Source organism: Streptopelia decaocto (assembly GCF_964273445.1).
Source record: "Streptopelia decaocto genome assembly, chromosome: 23".
Lineage (NCBI taxonomy): Eukaryota > Metazoa > Chordata > Aves > Columbiformes > Columbidae > Streptopelia > Streptopelia decaocto.
In genome coordinates this window covers 3644522-3657445 of record NC_138678.1, presented here as the reverse complement: position 1 = coordinate 3657445, position 12924 = coordinate 3644522, and the positions used below count along the sequence as shown (strand labels likewise).

At 55.9% G+C, this 12924-nt stretch overlaps 1 protein-coding gene across 1 annotated transcript in view; it reads left to right on the top strand.

The window, feature by feature from the left end:
• Nucleotides 1-10275: 10275 nt before the first annotated feature.
• The window catches only part of GRIK3 (glutamate ionotropic receptor kainate type subunit 3), a gene marked incomplete at both ends in the record, with an annotated part of 83273 nt that continues 80624 nt past the window's right edge, over nt 10276-12924 (top strand). Inside the window, one exon of the mRNA XM_082071530.1 lies at nt 10276-10390. Within this exon, the coding sequence (XP_081927656.1) occupies nt 10276-10390 (115 nt within the window). The remainder of the gene's footprint in view (nt 10391-12924) is intronic.

Here is a 12924-nt window from a genome sequence, read left to right as displayed (position 1 = left end):
CACCCGAGTTCACATCTATTCTTCCCAGAGCCAAAAACATGTGCTTGGAAACCTGGAGATCTCCCTTTCCTTCCCTTCTCAATGTTCTGTCCATAGGGGAACACGCAGAACACAGCCCAGGTTTTAGTTCAGCTCCCATGGGTCCGACCTCTCCTGCAGCAACAGGAGCGGAAAGGAAAGAAACAGCATTAATAAATCTTAAATTAAAATCAAATCGCAAATTCAACCAGAATTTGCACAAAAGGGAAGAGAATCAATTGCAGCCTTCTCCCGGTTTCTTTAAGGTAGCCTCGTGTTATTTCTAATGAAACAAAAATCAATAAGAAATGCTTCTTATGGTTCATTTTTTAAAGCTCAATACCAGCTACACAATTTGGATGACAATTATGAATGATCGGTTATGTCATTCAGCCCTTTCTCTACTCCCCAGCTTGCCAAAGCCTGCAATCATGTATTATTGCTTGCAGGTACATCTTTAAATATTGGTTTGCTTTCCACTTTTCTACAATGATCATTCAGAAATAAACTGAATTTGCTGATCAATTCCATTGACTTGAAAGCAAGAGTTATTAATGCCTTCAGTTTGTTGCTGGCTTCTAAACTTTTCTGATCCATTAGTTATGAGTCCCCATTGATTGAAAACACACATCCCCACCGCATTGTTCTTCAAGCTAAAAACCCCAAGGTTTGTACAGTCGCTTTTCCCCAGGAGGCACAGCTTGGTTTTTAAAACCAGCACGAGACGATCATGTAATTTCACCACAATAACTTCCTTTGTGGGTAAAAGTGACAAAGCCGGTTCTGAAGCGCCTCATTAAAGATGAGTTCATTTTCTTTCCCAATCGCGCGTTGTTCCACCTCCCGCCCGCGCCCCCGGGTCCATCGCTCCCCACCGGTCCCCAGGGTCTTGGGGACACGGGCTGTTCCTCAGCTGCCCTCCAGGAGTTTCCCCAGCAGCGAGAACCCGTTGGTGCTGGGAACGTCCAGCAGCACCAAGGTCAATTTTTCCTTCCAGAAAAGTGACTTTCAAGGGGAATGACACGTGTTTACAAAGGCACCACTAGCGAGCGCAGAGCCTCTGCTCGCCCACCCCATACCCACTGCGAACTGCCACAGGATCCCTCCAAACCTGCTAAGAAACCCACGGAACTATATCCCATTTTAAAATCACGCTGGCTGGGCTCAATTCTGCAAATCGTTTAAACACGTTCTGAACTTGAAGCTAATGAGTCAACTTAGTGAAGTCAAAAGGTACTTGACCGTCAATCTGAAGTGCTGAGTGTGTTGCAAGGTCAGACCCCACAGGTGTTGGTGACAGCGAGAGGTGCAGATGGGGCGCACGCCCCACATCCCCCGTCCCGGGCTTTACCATCTCCAAGTTACAAACTTCACCACTTTCGGTGCAATTTGCAAGCGCCGAGAGCGATCGTTATGTCTCGTTTGGTGAGGAAGGGAAAAAAATACAAACCACTTTCTAATTCTCTGGCAGTTTGATGCCTAAATATATCTAAGCCTTCCAGGGAAATGTTGTGCTTAGAGCAAGTCTAACGTGAGCTGCTTCTCCTTTCAATTGAAGATATTCCCCAAAATGACCTATTGATCACGAGAGAGGGGGATCATTTGTCTGCCCCGATGGCTGCGCTGAAGTGACCTTGTGTGAGAGTGTCTGATGTTGGCTCAGCACCGGGGGGACGGCAAAACCCATCCTGCCCAGAGCCCTCCTGAGCTCCAGGGAAAAGAGCGACTCAGCTTTTGGGGAAACGAGTGTCAGATTAACAGCTTGTGATCTGGAGCATGTGATATGTGCATCCAACGGGCTGGAGATGGAGGAATGAGAGAGCAATACCCCGAAGCCGTTCCTGCTTCTTCTCCACCTGGCTTTCGGAGCATCCTTGGGGATTTGCCCTTCTCACGGAGTTGGGTTTGGAGGAGGAAGAGGGTGACACGTTCTCAAGGAGGTTATTTACAAGCGCTCTTTCCTGGAGATCAATGTGTTGAGCCTGGTGAGGAATGACTTCAATTTTGCCTGTAAAACTTGGATCAAACAGTGCTGACAATGCAAACCTCCCCCCCGCCCGGAGATTAAACTTGTTCTGCTGTTCTGCACGGGGGCCGCGCGCGTTGCGTGCCGGGGGCTCTCGGTGCCGGGGGCTCTCGGTGCCGGGGGCTCTCGGTGCCGCACTCCATCTCCAGCAGGTTCTGAGAGCACACGGCAGAAATAACCCATTTGTGTGTCGCTCGAGGTGCTTCTGGCGCATCAGAGCTGTGTCAGACCCGGGAGCGCCCCACGGAACAGAAAACGCATCCGGAAAACCGGGTGCAAAGATGAGACAAAATTACACTAGTTGAACCTAAACTTGATTCTGGATTAGTACAGGTTCCTCGTATCGACCTTGAACAAGTCCCAGGGATTGAGAGCATAACAGCAGCACAAGGGCAGAAGAGTCCTGTGCAGCACTGGAGTCTATAAGAGGTCTATATTCAAACATCCAAAGCAATTTATAGCAAGAGGCACCCTTGGCATCCAGCATCTCCCGGGAAATGACTGTAGAGCTGAGGCTGATCACCCTTGACTTCACCTAGAGCTGTTTACTCCCTGAGCCGGCAATTAATCCCACTGCCTCCCCACCCCTAGGACTCGGCTGCTAAAACTGTACACCCAAAAAAAGCAATGACACCTCTGGGCGAGCGCCAACCGCAGCCGGTTCTCTAAGGCCCATTCTCCCACCAGCGTAAGGCAAAGCGATGCAACACACCGGTAAAAACCCCAAGGATCTGATGTTCGAGCAATCACAGAACCACTTGTGCTGTGCATTTACAAGGACTCCCTGATAGATACATATATATATATATATATATATATATATATATATATATATATATTTTATTGCCCAGGAAGGAGAGAGGAAAGCTCCAGCCCGTTGCAGGGAGCACCCCTGAGCTGCGCTGCTGTGGTACCTGCTCCTGCTGTGGCTGCTCCATCTCCGCTTGCTCTTCATTCAGCCTCCAAGTTGTAAAGCGTTATTAAACTTGTCCTCAGCCACTTCAGAGCGGCAGACAAGGCGGCCACGCTTCTCCAGCCCTTGATTTGGCAGTTCTGCAAGACATTAATCTACTTGGAGGGGTTTTTCCTAATTCATCAATGGGTATCTTTATATTTAATCTCTAGTCAAACTACTCCTCACTTGATCTTTACCCTGTTAGCACAAGGAGATGTAATTGTGTCCTCCCACGGCGAGCGCCGGGAGGGCTGAGCTCTCACCGAAACACGCGGCCGTGCGAGACGGGCACTGCGATTGCTCGCTGGGAAGGATACAGATCCACTTCCAGCCAAAACGCAAAGGCGCCCAACTTCCCAAAGGCACAACGCGCAGGCGGGTGCTGATTGATTCTGTGCGACTGTTCACCACCGGCACCGCACAGCCCGGCACAGGCGGCACAGCACCGGTCGGACACCGGAGCCACCGGCGCTGTCACCGCAGCGCTGGGAGAACGAGGGAAACCAGAGAGCATCTTCCCAGCTACATTTCAAAAAGCAAGTGGTTTTCTATCTTTTTTAATTCATTTTCTCTGTTTTCCTAACACCTTTAAATACCAAATAAACAGCGGATTTTCAAAAGCTAATAAAAAGCAGCGTTCCTCTCTTCCTGTGAGGACTGTGACGTACATGGGCAGACTCCCACACCCCCCCCTTCCAACCCATAAATACCGCACTGCACAATCCCCTTCCACCGGGATGAAACATGAAACTCTTCATTGCTTGCTAAGCCGAAAAGCACCAACATTAACCTCCTGCCCAAGCACCGACAGCCATGAATAACAAGTATTTAACCCGCACAACGCTCTGGTTTAGCACCGGTTTTAAACGGCGTCTCACACCAGCTTAAAACAAGGCCACTGGAAACCCGCGCTCCAGTTCAGGCGTGCGGGATAAGCGCTAATCCCAGCCCAAGTCTCTTCCGAGCACGACCTGGTGCTTTGTCCCAGAGCCAGGACATCATTCCCGCGGTCACGGGCTTTTTGCTTCCACACATTTCACACACCTGGGTCGTCCGCAGCATCTCGCCCACAACCAGTGCTACAGAAAAGCTGCTTTATGGGCATCCCGCCCCAGGCAGGAGCCTCCTCACCCCACACATCAGGATGCAATGCGCAGTCCTGCCTTATTTTGCTCTGAACAGGAACAGCCAGACCCAGCCGCAGCTCCCCCACCAGCATTTAGACCTTCTCTGAATGCGCTGGAACAAGCAAGACGTTTGCAGCGGGTTGGAAACGGGCCCGGCGTGCGACGGAGCGGGAACCAGGCCGGCTGCAGGCGGCCAAATTCACTCCAGCGCAATCCCACTGGAGCCCGATTTTAACAGGCATTCCAAACAACGTGCTCTTCGCTTGGCCTTTGCATGCGTGGAGGAAAAAACCAAAAGGTATTAACAACTCATTGCAAACCTTTGCACGGGTAATTAGACAGTGGGTAGTGACGCGCCCTGTGCCCTCGCGGGCTGGCCGGTGACCAACCTTCCGCTCGTCCACACGCTCTGAGGCTGACGGGTTCAAAATCAACCACATGCGAATTCATCAGGAAGCCACAGAGCACACCAAGTTTTGCTGTAACCTGGTTCCATGTAAAGATAATTGCAAGCAGAGTTTAATTCTGCAGTGTCTCATTTTCTTGTCTGACTAAGCAGGCATAATTTACGCCCATCAGTTGCAAATGGCTCAATGGCTTCTCCCACCAATCCTAAAGACAGAGGGCTTTTTATTCTTCCAATGAAAAAAAGTACTTCCTACCTCTGCAGAAGGAGGATGAAAAATACATGCAAAGGCTGGCTGACACAAATACGTATTTCCACTCAGCCTAGTTCAAAAGACCACACTGCAGCACAGAAAAGGGAGCACCTGACAAAGCCGACTGGCCCAAACAGCTTCTCCTGTCAGGGGACGAACATGTGGTGCGATAAAGATAATAATTTAAACCGGTCTTTCTCATTCATTTGTTCCCTGTTGCCCTTTTCAACCTGTAAGACACGCTACAATTGTACAAACTCGCCCGCTGCTGCGTGCGGCTGACGAGCAGCTGGGGGCTCGTGGAGCTTCGGTATGAGTGGGATGCTTGAGCCCCGGCGCCGCGATGCTCGAGCCCTGCTCGCCGTGCACAGCCAGGTCTCTCAGAGCACCAGCTCATGTCCAACATCAGATCAAAAGACGTGGGTGATCAAAGGAGGCGCCCAGCAAGGCTCCTGCTGGCAGGGATGCTCATGGTGGCTCAACCGCCTCTCAATGCCACCCGAGGGTCCCCCAGGTGGGAGCGAAGCCGCCTTTGAATCGGTTCCACCACAGGGGCCGTGGTGCGAGCTCCGGAGCACTGGTCCCTGCAACACCCTGCACGGTACTGGAGTCGGTACCAACCCTGCTCGCTCTGTTTCCGCAGAGCGCTCCCGCTCTCCGGTTTGACAGGAGCTCGCGTTCTCCCAGTGCGCTCGCCTGACTTTCGCGATAATATATTCAGCAGAACTGGATACATTTCAAACCAGCTATTACACCACAGTATGTTCCAACACAAATATATGCAGCGTAGTGCAGCAACAATTCTTCTAGGAGTTATTACTCTCTAACGCAGATTACAGGAAAAAAGCAGCATTTCCCTGCCCGTCCCCCGGCCCCGCTGGGCGAGAACCCGCGGAGCAGGCGCCACCACGGACCGTGCTCCCCGGGAGCTCGCACGGAATTAGGGGAGAAGGAACCGGACAAAAATCTAAGCAGCAGGAAGTCTCCAGACATTCCAGTCACCTGCCCAGCAACACGTTGCACAACACGCGGGTGGTTTCTGGCACATTCCGCAGCCCCGCGGTGGGGACGGCAGAGCGGCCAGAGGAGCCCACGGGGAACACGGAACACCGAGCGGAGATGGGAACCCTCCTCTTCCCAACCAGCTCAACACAGCACAAAATCAAAGTGAGTTTGTGGGGGCAACCGTGGTTTCTCGCTGTTGGCTTTGGCAAGAGCTCCAGGCGGCACCGTCGCCTCGTCCCGGCTGCTCGCGAGGGTTTAACGCAGCAAAGCGCCGGACGGAGCTCCCAGATCATTATTGCAGGAGGAATCCTCACTGTAGCTAAACTTGCTATGTAAAAAATCAAACCTACCGCAGCACACCAAAAGCTGCAGGGGAACCAGAATTAAACCCACCGCGTTAAAGGGAAGCGGAAGGAGGAGAAACGAGCGCACGACCAGAACGAAAGGAAATATTCTTCATAATGGTGAACCTGCGAACAGCCGCTGAGATTCAATTCAGCGGCCCATCAATCACAGCGCGGTGTCAGAGCCCAGGGCTGCTGGGGACGCTCTCAGCAGAGGGCACTCAAGCCCCAGAAATCCGCATTCTCCAGCCCCCCTGTATTGACTCTCTGGTATTTTCGGAGCCGACTTCAGCACATGAATCTTGGTAATGTGAGCACTGGGCCTCATAACTCACATTGATTGTGGTTATATTACACCTGATGCGTATAAATCTAAACAAAATGCATGTGGATGTAGCTAATTCAAATGAACTGGTTTAGATACCATTAAAAAAAATGAGAGAAGCCTCTTTTTCTTCATTAGCATAGAAAAACGCCATAGCTATAGAAATGCTTACATCTCCTTCTGCAGGTTCATGCTTCTGCTGCTGCTCTGAAGCATGAATCTTATTTGAAAAGGTCCTTTGTCAATTGGCATTTGTCCCTAGATATTAATATTTTAAATACTATTTCCACTTTTGCAAGTGGCTCCTTTTTATACTCAAAAATAAAGTCTCACATTCATAGCCTAGAACATCAATAAATATACAGCTGTATTTGTAGGTGAGGAAACTGAGATTTTTATGTATATAAAAAACCATAAAATGTACATGAGTATCAAGGTCTTATCTGGGTAATAAATGAACTCTAAATACCACATGTATCCACTGTAAAAAAGGCAGCATGAAAACCCAACATATCCAAACACCCTCATAACAAACGAGGAACAGCCAAATGACTTATTCCAAAGGGCACGCCACGTTCCTGCGTTACAAATACCGCAGAGCACATGCACTAACGGATACACTACGGAGTGACGAATTACCACATTAAAGCCATTTTCACAGCGGTTGTGAACCGCGCAAACGCCTCCCATTTTGAACACGGCCGTGACAAACCGCAGAACGCCGAGCCCTCGCGCTGCCTCTCCTGTCCCTTTGGGCAGCCTCCGGTGCCCAAAGACGGCCCCGTCTCACCCATACAAACTCATCTGTGTCCCAGGGAAAGGCCGCCTGCCCGGACACTGGCGCGGACAGACGGACAGACAGCACGTGGAGCTGGGCAGCACTCACCTGGCAGCAGCGCTGAGCCGGAGCTCTGGTCCCAAAAGTGCTCCGTTCATCCTGCAGGTGCATTTTCTTTTTTCCATCCGTTTTGTCTTTGCTGTAATTGGCCGCAGCTGGGGACACTTTGGCCCAACGTGCAGGTCACTGCTCACAGGTGTGGAGCCCGGGCAGGGCACCCGCAGCGGCGGGGGAAACAGCCTAAGGCAACCACGGTGCCACATCTAAGAGCAGCTTCCAAATGATCCCTCTATTTCATCAGGACATGGGGCAGGCCCTTGGGGAGCAGAGCAGAGCGCTGCCGAGGGACTGGGCTGGGGACCGCGCACAGGAGGGGACGTGGAGCCGCGAGTTTTGCTGCACGGCTCGATTGCTGTGGCAGGAAAGGCCACGGCAGCCCTGAGCAACCCCCGGGCACAGCGTGCACCCCTGCACCCCTGCCCAGGCACAGCACCCACCCCTGCACCCCTGCCCAGGCACAGCGCGCACCCCTGCATCCCTGCCCAGGCACAGCGCCCACCCCTGCACCCCTGCCCGGGCACAGCGCGCACCCCTGCACCCCTGCCCGGGCACAGCGCCCACCCTGCACCCCTGCCCGGGCACAGCGCCCACCCCTGCACCCCTGCCTGGGCACAGCGCCCACCCCTGCACCCCTGCCCGGGCACAGCGCCCACCCCTGCACCCCTGCCCGGGCACAGCACCCACCCCTGCACCCCTGCCCGGGCACACTGCACTTGCTTTGCCATCCAGCCTCAGGTAAACCATCGTCCTGCCCTCCTGAGCAGCACAGGCTTCTTCCTCTGCCCTACAAACCCGCTGTGCACTATTCACGACCTCCAAGAACCCATCAGATCCCAACCAAATAAGAAATAAACTACTTGTGCTGGTAGGATCCAGAGGCTGAAAGCTGGTGCCAGCAAAAAGGCAAGAAGCAACATCCTGACACTAATGAACCAACAGAATATATCATCCTGGCTACATTTTAATTTAAATAGTCCACAAAATCTCAGCCTCTTATCCCAAGTTACTGAAAATCAAACCCACTTCTCTACATGCTGGAGTCTGCAAAGAGTAAAGAACAGACACAGAAGAAAGAGCCCTTTCTAGCCCTTCCCTCCCAATAGGTTTGTGGGGCTTTTTTATCTCCAGGTGCAAAGACTCACCAGGTTGTGACATTTAATCTTATAACAAGTTCACAGAAACAGCCGTCCTTCATTTAAGCAATAAGTAAAGAAAAATTCTTCCGTGCCCTTTTGCTAAATCTCATGCTTTTCGGTGTCAGGAGGGATAAAAATATCCTGAACATGAGAGACCCTTTTCCGTAAGTGTCCTTGACACGGGTACGATTTCCCGCTGGACGCGGGGCCGTCTGCCCACACGGACAGAACAGACCCAGAGAGCGCGATCCTGCACGGCGCTGAGGATGCTGCGCGCCGGCGCCTCCCGGCCTGACTCTTAGGAAGGAGGAAGAAGCAGCCTCCTCCACCACAGCACGACGCTGAGAGCCCAGGCTGTGCTCAGGGGCACCTTCCATCACCCCACACCAGCTCAACCGCGGCCTCGAGCGCCCGGGGGGGTTTGGGAGAGTTACACCAGCATCTATCTGCAGGAGGGGCTGGTGCTGCCGTGGGCGCACAGATCCCCAGGGGCTCTCCCAGCTTCTCCTCAGCATTCCGTGATGATGACAGCTGGCAGACACCCTGGCCAACCCTCCCGCTGCCACGGGCACGCAGGGAACCCCGGCCCCGCGGGGCTGCTCACTGCGGCAGCCGCTGCGCCCGCTCTCCGCTGTCACACGCAACACCCGGGAACTTTCCTTCGGGTTTTAGACCGATAACGATTCGCGTATGTTCCCTCCGCCAGTTCACACAGGCAGGCGAACGGAGGCTGCTCCGAGTCGCTCGAGCGCAGGACAGCGATCGGCTTTTCTCCCGGCGCTGAGCACGCCGAGCTCGCTGCTGGGGAAAGCGGCGGACAAGGAAAATTAAAGGGATGGACAGATATGGAGTAATAGTATGTTTGTAAGAAAATTAAAGATTTGCTCTTCAGATGTTCCAGGCGATGTAGTTAGCAGACAGCTGGCAAATGGGAGCGATTGGAAATGATGGAATAGATCAAATTATTTAAATGAGAAAAAATAAATTCACCCCAGCCTAGCCCAGCAAGTTGACAAAGCAGCTACTTATCTGCTGCATGTGCAGCCCTTTGTCTCTGTCACCGCGGTCATTAAACTCCCGGCTGCGCAGCCCGGGCTTGGCGCCCGCTCGGTACCGCCAACTCCAGCGGCCCCGACCCCGGTACCGGCCCCAGCCCCGGTACCCCGGCCCGAGCGATGCTGCCCCGCCTCGCCCGGAGCCCGACGGAGGGGCTGTCGGGAACACAGGGGACATAGAGGACACCGGGCACCCCGGGATCCGCGGGCCGGGGGGGGCTGTCGGGGCAGAGGGACCCCCGGGGCTGCCGGAGCCCCCGCGCCGCCGCTCCCCGGCCGCCTCCTGCCCCGCGCCCCGGGGGAGCGGGCGGGCACAGCGCGGCGGTGCCGGTGTGTGTCGGGGGTGTGTGTCGGTGTGTCAGCGTGTGTCGGTGCGTGTCAGTGTGTGAGGGTGTGTGAGGGTGTGCGGGCTCCACTCCGGGCTTTGCGCGAGCCGCGCGCATCAGCGGTAGGAGGGGACAGAGCCGCTCCTGCGGGCGCACCGGCACCGCTCCGCAGGTGCCGCCCGACCGGCACCGGCACCGCACGGCCCGGCGCGGCTCGGCTCGGCGTGGCACGGCTCGGCTCGGCTCGGCTCGGCACGCGGGACGGGCCGGCGCGGCCGCACTAAGATGTGCCATGAGCGGTCCGGCCTCGGCGCCCACCGGCCGCTCCGCCTGAGCCCCGGGCAGCAGCCGCCCGCTCCCCCGCTGCCCCTGGGGCCGTAGGGCCCGCGCCCTCCCCAACGATGCCCCATCTCTGGCCGGCTCTCCGCGGCGTGCTCTGGGAATACTGGGCAGCGCTCCTGGTCGGCGGCTTCTGGGGCCAGTGCTCGCACGGGATGCCGCATGTCATCCGGATAGGTAAGGCCGCCCGGCCCCGCGGGGCAAGGTCGGGGCGCGGTGCCGGGGCGGGGGATGCGCTGCCCGGGGACGGGAAGGACGGTGCCCGCGGGCGCGGAGCGGGGCCGGGCGCGGTGCGGAGCTGTGTCCCGCGGCGGAGCGGTGCCGCGTCCCGGTGCGGAGCCGTGTCCCGGCACGGAGCGGTGCCGTGTCCCGGGGAGGAGCGGTGCCGTGCCGCTGCCACGGGGGTAGCGCGCCCGGTGCGAGCAGCCGCCCTGGGCACGGTGCAATGAGGGTGCTGGGCACGGTGCAAAGCGGAGAGAGGGTGCTGAGCCTCCGGAGACGGGGGATGCCGTGCTCTTGGAGATGGAGGGGGATGCTGTACCCCTGGATACAGGAGATGCTGTGCCTCCGGAGAGGGGAGATGCTGTACCCCTGGACAGGGGGATGCTCTGCCCCTGGAGAGGGAGATGCTGTGCCCGCGGAGAGGGGAGATGCTGTACCCCTGTTTAGGGGGATGCTGTACCCCTGGATAAGGGGATGCTGTACCCCTGGAGAGGGGATGCTGTGCCCGCGGAGAGGGGAGATGCTGTACCCTGTTTAGGGGGATGCTGTACCCCTGGATAAGGGGATGCTGTACCCCTGGATAGGGGATGCTGTGCCCGCGGAGAGGGGAGATGCTGTACCCTGGATAGGGGGATGCTGTACCCCTGGATAGGGGATGCTGTGCCCCTGGAGAGGGGGGTGCCCAGCCTGCTGCTGGAAGGACTGCGGTGCCCGGTGCGAGTCGGGCTGCTCTGCCCCTGGAGAAGGGGATGATCTGCCCCCGGAGGGGGGGCTGCGGTGCCCGGTGCACAGCGGTGCAAGGAGAGGTGCTGAGCCTGCTGCAATAGGGTGCTGTGCAGGGGGCTCGGCGCCCAGGCCGGCCATGGCCAGCAGCAGCAGAGGCAGCCGGGGGCCGTGGCACCGAGCCCTGCAGCCCGGAGGATGCCCGCGGGCTGGTTATGCTGCAGCCGCTGCTAAGGGCCAGGCGTGTTCGTTAAATTGCGGAGGTTGTGGGGAAAATTAATTTTTAATAATGTTACATAAAGTAATTGCACAGATAACAGCTGGGAAAGAGTCTACAATCCTTCTTTTTCTAATTAAACAAGATACTTGTTTTAAGTGTGTCAGTGAGAGAATGGTGCTGGTTTCCTGTTCCATCCCATGTACTTTGCCACCGGTACACATTCCCAGGGATTTGCTGTCTGCCCAGTAAAAATTCTAAGGAGAGGTTTACTTGTATTTTCAAGAACTGGATTCTAACCCAGAGCAAGTAGTGAAAACAGAATAGATTTGTGAATATTTTGAAATGGAAAAAAAGGGTTTTATGTATCCCAGTGCAACCGCACAGCAGCAATGGGAAAGGCAGCACGGGGAAAACGCTGCTCCGGAGGGGCAGCTGCGTTCTGATGGGAAACACCGTCACCTCCAGAGCAGTTCTGAGCGACTTGCGCGGCCCAGAGTGGCTCACGGCCGGTTCCTGCAGGTGAACATCTGCTCTCCGCTGGACTCCTGCGGCCGGCTCTCCAGGCAGCCGCGGTTCTGTGCCCGTTGCAGTGCCAGAAATGCTGCTGGAAAAGGTTAATGGACCCACCGCTGGGGCCTGGGCCCTGGCGGCTGCTGAACTTTTGCTAGAGCCAAGCTGCTTGGTATGCTCAGCCACAGCCCCGGGCAGCTGGAAATGTTTTGCGCCACAGAAACCCCCTCCCAGGAAAGCTCCGGGTGCTGCTGCCAGCAGGGAGGAGGCGTCCCCGCCGTCCCCCCCCTCCGTCACAGCCTGTCCCCGGCGAGAGCTCCGCAGCGCCGCGGCAGCGCTGCTCTTCCCAACGGGTCCCAGGGCGCAGATCCCCACTGGGAACACTGGCGGTGTGCTGGGGGGGTCCCGCGGCAGTTGGAGTGTCCCCGGGGGGGTCCTGCTGCAGATGGGGTGTCCCCGGGGGGGACCTACCCTGGCAGCTCCACCTGCTTTGGCTTAGCAGCAGCGGGCCCGATCCTGCGTGGGCTGCTGTGGTGGGCACTGGTGGGGTCGGGGCTGGGGGTGCCTGGGTCCCCAGACACAGCGCAGCTCGGGGGCGCCACCCCGGCCAGGAGCGTCCCCGCGGGCCCGTGGGTGCCCAGCCCCTCGCCCAGCGCCCCCCTGGTGCTGCACCCGGGTTTTCCAGCCGCAGAAGGTGGGAGCGCTGCTGCGCCTTCCGCACAACGGCCCCGCTTTAATTGCCGAGAAACACCCCGTTCAGCACCTGGTTCAGCCTTTTTCTTTGTCAGTAAAATAAGAAACCCCAAGATCAGAAAAAGGCTTTAAACGGGGCTGCAGGGAGACGGGTGTTTCCCTTCGCTCTCTGCTAAAGCTGGCGTCATTTTGTCCTCTTTTTTTTCAGCCCGCTGGAAAATTGCAGCTTTTACCCCCTGCATTAATTTGTGCAAAGCTGCCTGGCTTTCAAGTGATTCTTTCAATTATTAGGTTATGCCAGGAAGTGCAGAACACTTAAATAAGTATTGTTTTAGAAATGAAA